Source organism: Haliaeetus leucocephalus, unplaced genomic scaffold (assembly GCF_000737465.1).
Source record: "Haliaeetus leucocephalus isolate CR32 unplaced genomic scaffold, Haliaeetus_leucocephalus-4.0 Scaffold384, whole genome shotgun sequence".
Classification (NCBI taxonomy): domain Eukaryota; kingdom Metazoa; phylum Chordata; class Aves; order Accipitriformes; family Accipitridae; genus Haliaeetus; species Haliaeetus leucocephalus.
In genome coordinates, this window is record NW_010972820.1 from 4,556,070 (window position 1) to 4,573,127 (window position 17,058).

The 17,058-nt window shown below is 35.5% G+C and overlaps 1 protein-coding gene across 1 annotated transcript in view; it reads left to right on the plus strand.

Moving 5' to 3' along the window:
* GRIK2 (glutamate receptor, ionotropic, kainate 2) overlaps positions 1-17,058 on the plus strand; it is a 417,408-nt gene that overhangs the window by 148,590 nt on the left and 251,760 nt on the right. The window contains exons 4-6 of the mRNA XM_010573377.1: positions 7,020-7,201; positions 10,918-10,971; positions 14,107-14,280. Coding sequence (XP_010571679.1) covers positions 7,020-7,201; positions 10,918-10,971; positions 14,107-14,280 — 410 coding nt within the window. The remainder of the gene's footprint in view (positions 1-7,019; positions 7,202-10,917; positions 10,972-14,106; positions 14,281-17,058) is intronic.

Sequence of the window (17,058 nt, forward strand, 5' to 3'; positions counted from 1 at the left end):
AGGGGGTAAAAACTGAACTGTTCAAAATGGTTGGAAAACACTGCAGGCAAAACATTCCGGAGTGAGGTGTTTTTACTTAATTACTTTTAAACACAAGCTTCCGATCACTTATTTTGTTAGTGAGAAAAAGGGCGCAATTACATAAATACGTACCTTTCCCCTCCCTAGGAAGGAAGAAACCACCGTGTGTATTTTCACTGCAGGTTACACGCAGCCCATGGACGTTCACCCTGGCAGCTGACGGTGAGGGGCCAGCAGGTTCCGGCCGTTTGGTGTAACAGTTTCTGCCGCGTTGTGTGTAGCGGCTTTACCTGACGTTCCGGGCTGCCTCTACCCCGGCGTGAGGCGCCCGCGGCCGCAGCCCGCGCGCCCGCCCGAATCCGCGCCCTCCCGCCCGAATCCGCGCCCTCCCGAATCCGCGCCCTCCCGCCCGAATCCGCGCCCTCCCTTCAGCCGGCCCCTGCTGTGGCAAGGCGCGCTGCCTCCCTCGGAGGGGGCGTCTCCAGCCCTCAGGGGCGGCCGGTGCCTGTCTTCCGTGGTTGAGACTGGGCTGCCTCCCTTTGGCGCCCCGGGGGATCTTTCTCCTGCGGCCTAGGTTGGCTCAGGGCCGGCTGGAACCAGCTGTGACCGGCGCCGGGCAGGTCAGGAGGCAGCCCCTTGTGCCTTGCACAGGCCACGAACGCCAGCGTATTTCGACTCCGGTGCCTTCATCCAGGCATAGCGGAGAGGAAAGGGTAAAGAGAATGCTCTTTTTTGGTTTTGTTTTGGTTTTGCGTGTGGGTTTTTTGTTGCTTTTCAGATTAATTATGCCATTTGTGTTCAGGGAATTCGTTTGGTGGTTTTTATTTTCTAGGAAAACTAGGCTGCTCTTCACCCACTTTATATAATACGAATGCTAGGTACAGTGTGGAAGGAGACTTTCAGCCTTTGATTTATATTTGCAAGAGCCTGCTTTTGAAGTGTGATCCAGGCCTGGAAAGCCTTTACTCAGTCTCAGTTCCCACTAATGCCTGAGTGAGGAAATGCTGCTTCTCGGCACTTTACCTACCAGCACTTTGACAGAGAAATAGAAGTACCAGAGGGACGTATGCTCAGCCCTGTCTGTTTTTTTTTTTTATTCCATGAGGTGTTGCTTGGCAGCGAGGAGCCATAGGGTGACTGTAGTAGTGGTACTTGCCACCTGTGACACAGCTTCACGGTATCTCCCCACACCACACGCTCTCTGCAGAACGGTGTGTCCGGGGGCTCCGTGCGGGAGGTGGCAGACCTTGCGAGTGAGGGGGGTTTGTTTTCCGAAATCATTCCTGTTGAGAGCCTAGCAAGCTGGAAACTGTTGGACTTGTGCCAGCAAGGATTTATTTTTTAAGTATGGACGAGGATGAACAAATATTCCTTGCAGCGGATGGCCTGGTGGACTACTGAAGTGAGTCATTTAGTAGACTGGAACATGTTTTGTGCTCTGCGTAATTCATTTGAACTTAATAAATGCTGGTGGCTGAAAACACAATGAAAAATACATGTTAAAATCTTAAAAATGGAAGTGTGCGTTAACTGTAACTATTACTAAAATTAAGTGTTCTGCTACATGTAGAAGCTATGAGGAACAATACTACACATTAAAAGCTCAAGGTTGCTTTTTTTATTTCACGTTGATGAGGACAGGAGAAAAACCTCAGCTTTAAACCACGTGGAATTTGTTTATGTCTCAGATTTGCTTTACCTTAAAAATATGTTTTGAGAAAGCTCATTGGTTACTGTTTCTGTGTCCTGACAGTTGTTGAAGGCATACTTCATTTGCTTGCATGCATGCCTCTACTGACCCAGCACTGAGGTCTGGTCAGTGCACTATGGAGGTGTGTATTCACAGGTTTTCTTTCCCCCATTCTCACACTCAGGTTCCTCCAGTAGCTTCTACAGCTTTTGTACTGCCTTCACAATGTGGCACTTTGTGTACTGCTCATTGCTTCTCTCTCAGGTAACCTAGCAAGCAGACACTATACTTACCATAGTATTCTCCTTCACAGTTTTTAATTGCTCTGCTATTAGTTCCTACATCTGTAAATCTTCTATTTCAAATTTTGGTGGGATTTTTTCTTTCTTTGGGATAGCCCAGTCGTGACAAGATTTATGAAGAGGAAGTGCTTTTTTTTAATTCCTGAACAGCCCAGTTAGGCTCTTGAGGAGAGCATGAAGTGATGTGCACTTTGTTCACCTTCTTGGGTAATGCTCTGAAACAGAACAAATCTTGGAAGAAAGTTTTTGAATTGTTGGCTCTCACCCCCTGCAGTTTTTTGTCAGCCATATAGTAGATGTTTAATTCATAAGAGTATTTTAAGACATTTACTTCCCAAGCTCCTGTAGGCCACAAAACACTTCTTGCTGTTCTGTAACAAACCTTGGACCTACAGTAAAAGACCAAAACTGTATTGCATTGGTGCAAGAAATGGAGATAGGTCAAGGGAGCTGTCAATTTGTAATGTCCTACATTTGTTTACTAAAATTTTGGAACATATGGACTTCCTACAGAGAAAAGCAGCCTCCCCTTTTCCCTTTCTTGTATCCAACCTTAACGTTCCTTGTCAATCTTAACTGACCATCCTATCTCCAAAGGTGTAACAAAGGTGATTGTGTAACACCTGAGAATGTAAGTAAAACATACAAATCAGGCACTTTGCCCTTCTAAGTAAACCACACATTGAAGGAGCAAACAGTTTGCAGTCAAGAAAGAACAATCAGATTTCCTTGTAACACTTGATGTATTAAAAATACTCAGTACAGTACTTGCACAGAAATCTTGAACTTCGTGAATCACTTTAATGTCTTATACAATAAGATTAATTTCACAGTCACTTCCACAATAATTTTTGTTCTGGAGTGGTTCTGATTACCAAACTTGCACTGTGGAGTAAAGCTGCTTTTGTCTCTTGCTGTTCTTGAAAAGTGGTTCAGTATAGAAATACGAGAACAGGGACTAAAGCCCAGGTGTTTCCTCTCTCAGATGACTTCATAACCATAATGCTAACAAGTGTCTGTTTGTCTCCTACTGAGCAACTCCAGCTGCATCTTTGGATAACAGTCCACTTAAGAGCAGCCTGTAATACTTTATGCATTCCTCACCTCCTGAATAAAATAAAAAATTGATTTCTCTGGAGAAAGAAGAAGGCCAAATATATTTCAGATTACAAAAATCCTGAGAGAAAAGTCATCATGTTATTATTCAAAAACAACTGCATGGGTGAGACACGGTTCTTGTTTTCATCATTTTGTGTAGATGCATATTTTGTAATCATTGCCTCCATTTGTGACTCAAAGAGCAGTGCAGTTTCGAATCTCCTAATCTTGAATCTCTTTTAGCATATTTTCACCAGTAATGTTTATTTTTTAAATAGCTTTCCATTTTTCTGTACATCTCACGGATATGATTTTTTGAGCAAATTGTAGACTTCTCATCTTTGGCAGTTTACTTAATGCTCTCCCTTTGGGAGATCAATGCTTGTTTTGTGAAACAGATTATAATCTCTTTCCTACGACCTATCTATGACATAAAGCTGTGTTTAAGAGTTTCCTGTTGTTTTAATCTCCGGTACTCACAGTGGTTTCTAGTTGTGATCTGCTGCAACGAATGACGAAGATTCATGGCAAATATTCAGTGTGACATAGAACTTTTTCCACTAAACATTACTTGAAGGTTGAAATACAACTCATCACAGAAGTCCTCATTAATATCTGAATACTTCAGGTGTATAAGGTCCTGAAGATACCTGCACATTCAGATTCTCATCCCCTGCCCCAAATCGGCCATTTTTCCCCCGTCTTCTTGCTCTTAAGTGTGATGTAAGTGGTTCAGATAGATGCATGCTTCTAGTTCACGTACTGACAGCTCATGTATCAGCTTTAGACACTGTTGTCTGTTATATGGCAAAACATTTTGCAGCGCTATTTGATTCAAACTAATGTGGCTATTTGGAAAGGCTGTCTTTCTGTCTGTCTTCTCAGTCGTATTTGACTAGTGAGCACCAAAAGCCAGGATTTGTTTTTCTGGCAGAGAATGTCATACTATCTGTCCCATGTTGCCATTCTTGTGATTTGTAGTTCTTAAGTGGAAGTGCATGGATACCAGAGCAAGTGAGCAACTGGCAGGAGTTTGCCTTTGAGAAAGACTCTGCGTTGAAAGGTGGTCCTTCCCTCAATCTGAAATCATCTAAATTTTTTGACCACAAGGGCATACATTCTAGTTGCTTTATTTTTCTTAGTCTTGAGGAAATGGGAAGGACTTGGGGACAATCCTAAGTGGTTTTGTTGGCATGTTATTGTCAGTTATTTTTGATAAGGCAGTTAATGGCTATGGGGTATGCTATGTTGTTCATTTCAAAGCTTTACTTGCATGTAATTGTCCCAGATCATCTGAAAATAGTATTAATATGCAGTAGATACATAAGCTTTTAAGTTAGAAAAGACAGCTCTACTATACAGCTTTTAGGTATATATATTCAAGATTATTTAGAAATCAAGTATTAAATCCATTTAAACTTCCATTAAATACATTAATTCATATGATTGTAAATATCATTATAGTATTTGAGGTAAATACGGCAATTTTTAAAATTTGAATTAGTTTCTAAAAGTACTGTTTTCACAATCATGTAGACTTAACATCTGCCATGTAGTCAGAAATCATGTATACCCTAGCTATCACTTCTGTGTCTTGGCAAGCAGGGACCAGGTCTAGTCATGATAAAGTACTTTGGTTTCTATATCTGTTCTGCCCTCAGCATCTCTACTAAAGATTGCCAGTAACTATAGTGATGTTTCTGTGATTCTTTAACGGTGGCTTTTATTTCCTTTTCAAAGCAGGACAAGCAAAACCAAATGAAGCAAAGAAAGCAGGACAAGTCTAAAATTAGACTTGCTAAATATAACATAATAGGAGTCAAAATTATTTACAAGTTATTTGTGCTAGACAAAAGTTTCCAAGTGTTTTAGCAAGCAATGACAAATAACCTGGAACATGCAGAATTACTTTTTATCCCCTCTTGAGTTAAAACATTTTACTCACACCTTAAATTTTGGTATGCTGTTACGTACAAAAGACCATTAACATTTTTCACATTATAATTTTGTATGGAAAATGTCAACCCACACTGAATTACTGGATTTAGTTCTTCACAGTACTTTAGCTGTTATTGAAGTTCCTATAGAATTGTTTTTAGAAGATGTAAATTTGAGAGATTATTTAGTTAAAGGTAAAAATTGTCTCAGTTTGAACAATATGCACATTGTTGAGAATGTTTGTATGTGTTGGGAGTATTACTGAGAAATTATGATGAAATATGAGATATTGTATCTGTGACATAGACTTGTGAGTGAAGAAAAAATTCCTAAATTGACGAAATAGCAAGGTTGTCTTTCCCCGCTCTGCTTTTGGGCCTAAGAGGTCTACTGGGATCCTCTGCCGGATCCTCACACCCACAGTCTTAATTTAGGAAGGTTTTATATAGTAAGATATAAGTCCTGTTTCAGCTAATTTCAGCAGAAACTTGAGAAAATAATGTGGATCCTTTGCAGGGACAAAAAAGGGGAACGATGAAACAGAGGAGACTGATTTTATCTTTCATTTATATTCTCTACTGGTCTGGTTCTGCTGGAAATTACTAGAGCTAAGTTTTTTACAATCTAAAAGCTTCATAGCAAAAAATCAGAGAAATATAATGTTACTAAAATCTCTCAGCATTATGTTACTAAAAGAACAATGTATGTTGGAAAAAGGCTGTGTTAAATCCTTTGTCGGAGGTTATCACAATTTCTTGCTGACACTGTAGTGTGGTTCCATGTTAGATTATGACAACATAATTTCCTGAAATCAAGACACCTTTGACATCCAGTTGTAACTAGGAAGAATATTTAGAGATAAAATGAAATGCTGGTGTTTTTTAATACTAGACAGTGCTGCCTGTCATGATAACTAAATAATAATTAGTTATCTCCATTAATATTTTTGATGTAGTGAAGTGAACTATTTCAGACTTCAGAAGCACTTAATTTACGCCTGGATCCTGCTGTAACTGAAATCCTAAGCGGAGCTTCCATTTTTTTGCTGTTGGGTGTAGTATATATGTGCACTGCAAACATAAAGATGAACAGTAACCCTTGTTACTGCCACTAAATGGAGCATGCTCCAGTGCAAGAAGGAAGTTAGCACGGCAGGAATACATCTTTTTTTTGCTAACATAGAAGTAAACTGCTACTCATTGGAGACCTATTTTTACCCTTTCATTTTTATACAGTTAAACAACCTAATGTTTAATATTGGTCACAGACCAATCAGTGATCTGTAAACCACACCACATGCTGTTATGTTGATGTGAACAATAAAATTTTTGGAAAAATGTTACTGCATCTAATTCCATTGTAAAAAGTAAAGTAGTTCAAAATGGAATTGTAGAGTATTGAAGAGGAATGCAATGGCATGAGTCATCTATTCAGCCACTGTGCTGCTGTATATATGTGTTTTGTTACATGCATAATCCAGAAAAAAAAAAAAAAAATTCTCATGTGAATTATGTGAGAGTGTTCTAAAGTGCTGAAATGATTCACAGCTTTGTATGTAAACCTGATAGATTAGTTAGCAGACTGGCTAATCTGATTACAAGCTACTAGTCTGGGATATTGCTTTAATGGAACCAGAATAATTATATATGTTCTTTGAAGAGGAATGTCATAGTTGCATGATAATGTTAAAGGAAGATTTGTCTGTCTTAAGGTAATCCTAACTGAGGCTGCTTACTGTCTGTTAATATTAAGGAAGAAGAAAAACTTGTGATAAGAAAGTATTGGGAGTGCAGAAACTTCCTTTTTCTTTTTTTTTCTTTTTAATAAAACTTTTGTGTATCGGTTGCAACATACTGACAAGGGACAAAAATTCAGAAAACTTTGAATCTTTATAGTAAGTTGTCCTGCTAGCAGTTCACGTTCTTGTTTTGGTAATTTTCTTTTCTTTTGACTCCTCTGTTTTCTTTAAGGCCTTATTCGATTACAAGAGCTCATCAAGGCTCCATCACGATACAACCTGAGACTAAAAATCCGTCAGTTACCAGCTGACACGAAAGATGCAAAGCCATTGCTAAAGGAGATGAAAAGAGGCAAAGAATTCCATGTAATCTTTGACTGCAGCCATGAAATGGCAGCAGGCATCTTGAAACAGGTAATCCTCATTTTGCTTTAGATGGCCTAATCTTTTCCATCCCTAATAAATAAAAGTAATATCCAGACTCAATGGCTTTTAACAAGCAGGGGAATTTTATGTCAGTTTTACTGAGGCCTAAATGAAAATCAGCCAAGGATTTCAGAGATAATTTTATTGGTGACTCTAACAGTAGCTGCTTTCATTATGTTTTTTAAAGAAACAGATTAATTGGTTCATGTACAGGGGAAAAGGTCTATCAGTCTTTCAACTATGAAGAACTGGTACTCTGGAGAATTGATGCTTTAACCAGGGTTTTAAGTGCTTGCTTAGTGTTATTTTATTTAACAAAGATATTTTTTTTTAAATTGAAGCCTCTAAATTGTGTACTCTTAATCAGATAGTGGTATTTGAATAGTATGTTACTAACAGACCATGTTAATGTGTTCCACTGAGAGGACAGAATTAATAGGTATCTTTTGGAGCCATATTCTCCTCGCACTATTAATAGGACTGCGAAATACCTGAATACTTTTGGGTAGGTGCTTTGAAAGTGTTCGCTTTGTTATGTACAAGTAAGATGAGTAGGTGAGATACAGCAGAATCCCAAATACTTAACTGGCTTTATATTGCAGAAGCAGATTCCAGTGATGGCTTCCAAGAGAAGGTGGCAATACAGCAGCATACAAAGGACACAGCTCATAAAAAAGCTTACTGTAATCCTGAAGTATGCATAGAAAACAAGCCTTTGTGTGTCTTCTTTAGTTTAATGAGCTAGCTCCAAAGACTGGGAATTCCTTATGCTCAAAAGCCATTTTGCCCATAGTTTTTTAATTGAACTATGACTTGCAGTAAGGAGGATAGGAAGAATACCTAAACCAAAATAATATTCACATTTCTAATGTACAGCTTTTAGTGGCTTTAATTCATGTTTCTATTGTGTTTGCTAGCAGACTGTATGGTTTAAATTGAAACCAAAATGTATTTAAGATTTGAAAATATGTCTGTCATTAAAGATACTTAGGCATATTGTTGCAGGTACAATTAAAATTGCTAGTAGACATATATGTATGCTATCATTTCTTTGCTCTATTGTTCATTGATGAAAAGGCTTTTATTAATTCCTAGTATTTTTAAACCCCTGTTGGTGGTTTTTGCTCTTTGCTAAGCATAAGACAGCCTAGGTAGTCTAGCTGTTCAGCCCAAATGATTAAATGTACATTGCATTTTTAAGATGTTAAAATAAATAAGATGGAAAATGTTGATAGCAATACAAAGCTGTAGTACTAAAAATAACTCCATTGAAGTACATTATTTATACTATACCCAGTAGTTTTTAGGTGAAAAGAAACTTTCTGTCACAGTATGCAACATTGTGAAAAACATATGACTAGAGGGAAATGGGAACAAAATTAAAAATGTTGTATCTTTAATCATGTCCCAGAACCCAAGAGTGAGCATTCAAAATCTTTAAATCAAACTGTAGACTGTTTTATAAAACTACTTTATTCATCCTAAAGAGTATAGAAGGAAGATACAGGAACAATTCTTTCTTGAGTGTTTAGATCTTTTCACAGTTTCTGTAGACTTTTAGCTTTCCATTCAGCTCCAGTATTGCAATGCTTTAAGTAAGTCTAAAACTGGTAGTTCTGCAGCTGAATGTGAGCCCATGCTGTCAAAACTGACACAAAGGATGTTAAGTCTGTATTTATTATTTAGTGATATTATTCCAAATATGGTGTTTACAAGTGTTTGTTGGAAAAAAAAAAAAAAAAATTTGTGAACTATTTATTAAGTAATTTTTTCTAGTAATGGAGAGATGAACTTGGGGAGACATGACAAGGGGTTTCTTCTTGGGAGGATGATTGGAAAGATTAACAGTGAAGTTGGTGGAAGAGAAAACAAGTTAGAAATAAAGACAACAAAGTACCTTGAGAGGCCAGTGAAATGGCAATGACTATTTTCTGGCCAAAAATACATCATGAAAAGGAAAAAAAAATCCCATCATTCAGACAAGCATAATTAAATTAAGGCAAATCTCAGTGTTAACTACATCACCAGGCAACCAGGGAAAGCAGACACGTTTTAAAAGGTTAGGGAAGCACTGGGATAATGAGAGCGGAGAAATGATAATGTTTTGAAGAGGAAAAAGGAGTGAGGTCTTCTGAGAAGTGAGGAAAGTGAGAAAATGAAGACATGGAAAAGAGACAACACCGGCACATAGTAGAATCAGGAACATGTGTAGGAAGTTCTTGTGTAGAAATTCTGTGGAGTATGAAGGAAACTGATTATAAGCAGTTAAGATAATGGGTGACTGCAAATGTGTTAGGTATATAGAGGAAGATACCTTGGGTTTATTTAAAAACAACAACAAAAAAAGTTCCTAAAAAGCTAACAATGTTTGTAGTTGTACTGTTTCTGATGAAGTTGTAATATTTCTCATGAGGTAATGGATTTCCTGTGTTTAAGAGAATTTAAATTGCTATTGGCACACTATACTGTAGTTCTAAATATTATTGTGGAATTCTAAATACACAGGTATAGGCATCCTTTGGAAAAGTGTTGTTGCAGTTTTTGTCAAAGTCTTGTCTAAAATATAACACCTGATCTGCAGCTGATATTTGGAATTCATTTTAGCATTTAACTTTTCTTTGGAAAAGAACATATAGACTAGTCATTTCATCATTTTTCAGACAATGTCGCAAGTAAAAAGGCTTCTATAGCCTTCAGAACTCTGATAATTCTTTTGTATACAAATTCTGGTATTGTGGCAATTGTCTAATTGTTGCCTTCAGCATGTTTAGCGAGGTGTATCCGGTAGCTACTTGGCAAAGAATTACGTTGATAATTCCTGGAAAGGAAGAAAATGTTGCTTACTTATGTAGCTTTTTTACAGTGCTAAAATTAGATAAAAATCACTGTAGATATTAAAATGATTGAATAAGTCATACTACTCTAAGAAAACTTCTGTGCAAAGCATGAAGATACATGCTTTTCAGGTGAAAATGCCCTCAATGTGCAAGAGTGGTGAGATGTCCATAGTTTATTGTTTTAAAGTTGTATCTACAAATATTTGTTCTTATGCTGTTAAGAGAAAAGTGTAAACATTTTAAAATGCACAGTTGATCAAAACATATTTGGTATTACATAGTTAGCAAGACAGATGAAGATACTTGATAGATATCTGAGTTTATAGAGTAATACTATGAATATTTGTTCTTCATTTTTACTGCTGAAGTTGTGTGTATCTCAGTGTTCAAAACTTGACTCAGTATTTTCTTCCATGGTTGGAAAAATGTACATATGCATAATATAAGCTTGGGTCCTTCTTTTAAATGCATAGTATTGTTCATCAAAACAGAAAAAAATTTTCCTATTAGGTTATTTTATTTAAGGGAAGGGTTCAACGTTGAATGAAAATATTGTCAACTCAAATTTTGTGTGGCAACTTAATGCATCCATTAGTATGTAAAACTATAAGCCTCTTTCACATTTACTGCACTAAACAGTCTAATAATATTCTTTCTATCAGAAGATCTGGTTCATAAATTCCTTTAATAGTCAGTAATCTGCTCTAACTGCTAGGAAATGACTTGCTTGACCTAATTTTAGTGTAATTCCAACCCTATAGTCTGATCCCAGTAGTGTTCTTTTGCAGCTTTTCATTTGCCATGTAAGTGTGATAAAAATGTATTATGTGACCTCAGAAACATTAATCTTTTGTTTATTTTTTCAAGGCTTTAGCTATGGGAATGATGACAGAATACTATCACTATATCTTTACCACACTGGTAAGTGGCTTATAAAAACATAGTGATGACATCTAACAAAGATGTTACTTTCTTTAATTATATTACTTGACAAAGTGAAAAAGGTCTGTCTGGAATGGGGTGTGAATACAAGAGGTTTTCTCTGTTGAGTTTTCTTTCTTTCAGTGAAAACTCATCAGGGTGGTTTAATTATTGTTCAACAGTGTGCCCTGGAAACTGATAGACCTGAAAAAGCAACTGACTCTGTAGCACTGCAGTTTTTAACTTTCAAGCATGGTTAAGTATATAATTCATAATTGATTATTTATATTATGAATTTTGTCCTTTTTCTCTTTTAGCTATTTGTATGTGAAGATTATGCCATTTTAAACTTACTCATATATTCCATATTTTTAATCCAACATTTTACAAGGTAATTCTTCGCTGTCATATGATTCCTGAATAATTTGGTGTGAATATTAGCAACATTTTATTTAACAGTCCATGTGAGCTTTTTAGGCACACAAATTATGCAATATTCTTTGGTGTCCATTGTAAAAGTAACTAAGAAGGAATTTGATCATTCTTGGAACCATCAGGCTTAACATTTGTAATAAATGAACATTTAAAATATGAATGCTCTTAAAAAACATAACAAACATGTATGTGGAAACCTTTTTTGGTGCTCACCACAGCCTAACCAAGAAAGTTCAAAAGTTGGTAAAATAGTACACTAGAAGCTACAGTTGTGCACATTTCTCTGTTTTCCATTGTCTTCAAATTTGCCTATTTAGTTTGCAGTTCATTAAGGTCTTTAAAATACAAGTAATTTCAAGCATGAGACAGATGTGCCTTGGTAAAACCATGCTTGAAATGACCTATGTTTAAAGTCACATACATGTTTAAGTCCTTACGGAAATGAATCCTTTGTGGTATGATAGGAGGTTTACCTCAGAATCACAAAACAGAAGTTCATGGAAAGCATTAGCATGGAAATAGCTTGTTGAATAGAAAGCAAAATAATTTGTGAAGTTCATTAGAACTGTAACGGCAAAACATCCTGCACAAGTACCTGTTTTATTTCAGAAGGGTAGGTTGTTCTATCGATTATGGATTTAGGATTGCATGCAATAGAACTTCCCTAACTAGTCTATCCAAATGGATTCTTGATGTTTCAAGGGATTTTTTTATTTTTTAAATTTTCATTTTGCTATTGCTGAAAATTGCTTCTTTGAGTGGTATACTGTCCATTGGCATTTAATTTTTATTCTTAAAGCTATGTTTAAAAATCAAGATTTTTTTGTCATTCTTATTTCCTTATTAGAACATTAGCTTTTTTTAGGAGAGACAAGTATTCCATTGACTTGGAGCTACCAAAGGATAATTTAGCATGCACAAAATGGATGTTAGATTTTGATTTTGCAATGTAGCTTTGGAACTTGCATCAGAATTTAGTTGTTTTGGTATGTTAATTGCTTCTTACCTGACATGGTGAAAGTCCTGTCAAATAAATTTTCCAGTCACAGTGTTTACAGCAGTCTTCTGTGTATTCTCCTCTTGATTGATTCAGGGTCTAATGCAGTAGCTCATTAATACACCGACTTGTGTGTATTTATAATATATGCATAATATTGTTGTGTATATTTATTATATTCCAGTGTAAACATGAATGTGTTTGGATTAAATAATTACATCCGAGGTTCTGACTTCTTTCACAGCAAAAACTAAGATAATTTTTAAAGGGAAAGATGTAACATAGTTCTAGTTATGTTCAACCTTTCCTTTGCAATAAAATGTTTTCTTTCTTTAGAAAGAGGACATGAGCTAGGTTATTTGTAAATGAATAACTTAAAAGCATTTTGACACCTGCATATCTTAGGTATTATATATGGAAAATAGTATCGTAATTACTAGCTATAATTAAAAATGGGTAGTGATTGATAACTGGTTGATATTTTTGTGGGCTTAGTGATGTTAACAATGACTTATATTCTGGTTTTCCATAGTACAATATTTAATCTTCTTCAGCTCTAGCCAGTAAACAAAATGGATTCGGGCAAGTGTTACACCTAACACTACCATTTCATGGAAATTTATGATATATTAAAGTGCCAGCAAAAATCAATTAAAAATGAGATGAACAACTAAGTATGAGTTATGTGGAGAATTTGTATGTTCAATGAAACTAAAATTGTGTTATAGGACAGTAAATGTCTTACGTATAACCTTGATTGTCACTTAAAAATTTATTTAAAAGGAAATAGAAAGTAAACTAAATGAAAGTTTGTTTATAATGCACATAGCTAGGCCTAGTGAGTCATGGCTGTTTTCTTCATCAACCGATGTTTTTTGTTTTTTTTTTCCCCATGTTCAAAACCTGATCTTAGATGTGAGTTTCCTGAAGTTAAGTACTGGTTCTACATTGTTTCTAAGGATTCTGTCAAAGGGATAACCTTGAGTTTACATGCTTGATCTAAAATTTGATTTTCTTCTTTTTATTAATTTATATTTGCCTCTGTGTGTGTTGGGGGGCTAAATACACACATGCACACATACATATGTATTGAAAATATGTTAACTGGCAAAGGTTCTTGCAAAGATAAATTCCTAGTCAAAGATATGTCCATGTTTGGAGGTATGATTGATAGCTGTCAAAAATGCTTTCAGTTAAATTTAAAGGCATGTACATTCCCCCCCCGCCCTGTTTATCATCTAAAGATCAACTTGTTCAAGTTTCATAGAGAGTGAAGGTACAAGGAAACTCTTGTTCTGTTTATTTTATAATTTGAAGTCTGTTCTGGTAAGCCAAAGACGTAGTGATTAATAATAATAATATTTTTAGTAATTAATAATAATATTTATGCTTACTCTAGTATTTAAGCCTAACTAGTAGTGGATACAGTTCTGCAACTGGACTTAGCATTTCCTAAAAGTCTTTTTTTAAAAAAAGGCAGTTGAAGCTGTTGCTCCTCTGTGAAACAGATTAATCCCACTATAGGGTCAGCTGAGTTGCTTGCTCACAGGCACAGGTCCCTACATAAACAGAGCATATTTCCCAGCATATATAGCACTGTTACTCCTGCAAATTTCAGTACTCTCGCCTGGGGAGATGGTTTAACAATTGAAATAGGAATTGCAGTGTATTAAAGAATTTATATGATGTTCATTTTTTTTCAGGACCTGTTTGCCTTGGATGTGGAACCTTATCGGTATAGTGGTGTTAATATGACTGGATTCAGAATTCTAAACACGGAAAATACCCAGGTGTCATCTATCATTGAAAAGTGGTCTATGGAGCGATTACAAGCACCTCCTAAGCCTGATTCAGGTTTGCTGGATGGATTTATGACGGTATGAATATCACTGTTTAGTTCCTCTTTTGTATATGTTTGTGAAGCTAAAAAAACCTTATAACTTTTTATTTCTGTTACTAAAATTGTTTAGAGGTATGAGACCAAATATTACTGTAGACATGAGTCAGAGAGTAACTGTGGTGTTTCTGTTAATATTCTGTAGTCTGAATATATGGCCATATTAACTTTCTTTCAAAATTACACATACTGTATTTTTTTCCAAATGATAATGCCATACTGTAAGTCTAATTCATCTAGTTCATATTTCCCTATTTTATTGGTGAAAATATTGTATGGGATCCTGTCAAATCCTGACAAAAATCAAGCTAAATCACAGTTGTTTCTTTCTCTGTGTTTTGTGTCTTAGTCATTTAAGATTCATTCATTAATAGTGTGTACTATTTCATTTCTACATAATTCTTTTAACTTATATTTTATGAATAGTTTAAATAACACCTTCTTACTACCTTTTCTAGTTTCTATGCCTTCACATAGCTAATTAGTCTGGGTGGTTAGGTTTGTTTTTTCCTTCCATTGCCACTATTCTTTGGCTTCCGTTCATGAAAATCACAATTGCATTCATGCAAATAAACTTTCATTACTAGGTTTTCAGTGAGTTTCTGCTCATTAGTTGGAATTAAATCTAGAGTTATAATGTCAGGAAGGGACTAAGGGATTTATTTTAAAACATATCCTACATTAGGACCTCTTTAGTTTTCAAATTTGTTGAAAGGTCTAATTTTCCACTTTGGCCTGGAGCGATTTTTAACATCTTTGCTGACAGAGTTCCACTGTTCTTTATTTTTTTTTTTTTTTTCTTTAGAAGCCTTTTCATGTTCTTTTTGAAAAATAGCAAATTCTGTTTCTTGAAGATTGGTATCTTAGTTATCTATCAGTTATCTATGTTGTGTTAATTGAGCCACGTAACATAGCTAATCTTTTGAACAATTTTTTTCTGCTGATAAGGTTTAAAGATTTTATAGACACTAGGTACTAATTGACAATATCATAAAAAGTTAATTTCCTTTTTGTCTTGGTTTTAGAAAATTACCCTTTTTAGAGAAAAAATGCTTCTTCTCTTCTATTTACTTGTATATAGTGTCTTGAATGTGATAATTGGAAAAATTTTAAATTTAATTTATTTATTAGTTCTGTTGTGCTGCAGTGTATAGATCCCATCATATAGTACTTTAAAAGTTACACTGTTCATTTCTCCACATAATTCCAAATAAACAAATGAACCCCCCCAAATTTTAGAAATATGTGAAGTATGCATCTGGTTTACACATAGCTGCTGCTTATTATTGTGAGACATTGTTTCATGCTTCCTTGTTTGCATTAGTATTTTCATTCTTTGATTTTTACCTTTTTCAATTTAAAATTTGTAGCAGTTCATCTCATTCGTTGTAGTTGTATATTTTATACATTGATCAAAGATATAATTGATCTCAAACCTTTGGATAGTTACCAAGATTGGTAGCAATAGTTTATCAGAACAAAGGGCCATGGTCAATAAAATCATAGAATAATAAATATTGGAATAGAGTTCTGTCAGCCAGTTGCATGTTTTTCATATTTTGTGGTGCTGTAAAGAAAGTACCATTCTCAGAAAAGCTTGTGAAGTGAGGCAGAAACCTATTATTGATAGCATATGACTGTGTAAGACCGTACTTTACACTATTACTTTGCCTCAGGATAGAAGATGATGACGTGCATGAAAAACACACTGGTTTCTGTTTTGGACCCATAAGAGGCCTCTGTAAATCTGAGTGGAACCAAGTATTCATACAGACTGTGATGAATATTTTATGGGGATTCTTTATGTTAAGCATCTAAATGCACTTTGATTACCTGGGTTTTAGGTACCTGACCTATGCAGATAGAATTTAAAGGATACTTAAAGGCCTAATAATCTCTACAAGTGTTAGGTGCTTACAGAGCTTTTATAATTTGGCCCTTAGATACAGAAAAAACATTAACAGGATGTCAGTTTGGAAGGTGTAAAAGTTATGACGTTGTTGCACAAAGTTCTTCCTGTGCTCAAAATAAGATAAATGGAATAAAATAAGTCATTTTATTGACTTGTTATCAATAAAGTTGTTAAGTTTGTAAAATTGGACTTCCACTTCACTGTTTTTCATGTCTATTTAAATTCAGAAATGCACTCAGGAATTAAAGATTCTACACAGGTATTAATTGCTCTTATGGAGTACTCTAACTGATATGGGCTGAACTGGGAATTTGTTTTATTTTCACTGGTTGATAATGACTACAGCTTATTCAGAAAAATATTAGCAATAAGCCTGCTTAATGGGACTGCATTCAGCTTGAGCCACATAGCTAAGTGCTGTTTATTAAATAGGTATTGAAACACCTGAAACTGGAGAATTTGCCAAATAAAAAAGTGACGTTTGTATATCTCTGAGTGTTTAGGGATCTTAGTGAAGACTAACTGGTTTCCAATGGTGTAAAACCAGGCAGTTATGGATTGCAAAGTTTATAAACTCTGGTGGTGTTGTGTTATGTTCTTCTTCCTCTGCCTTTTCCACCATATACAAATCAACTTAGTCATCATGACAGAGTTAGAACTATCAATTTAACTCTGACATTGCATTTCCTTATTTATGATTCATAAAGTTCCCAGTCTCAAATCTTGTTTCAAGTTGTTTTCTGTAGGCTTGTATAACTCTCTAATTAGTATGTAATTTTCCTCATAATTATCTGACCTTTTGTACCCAATGTCGTAAAAAATGGGTGTAAAATTTCATCTCGTCTC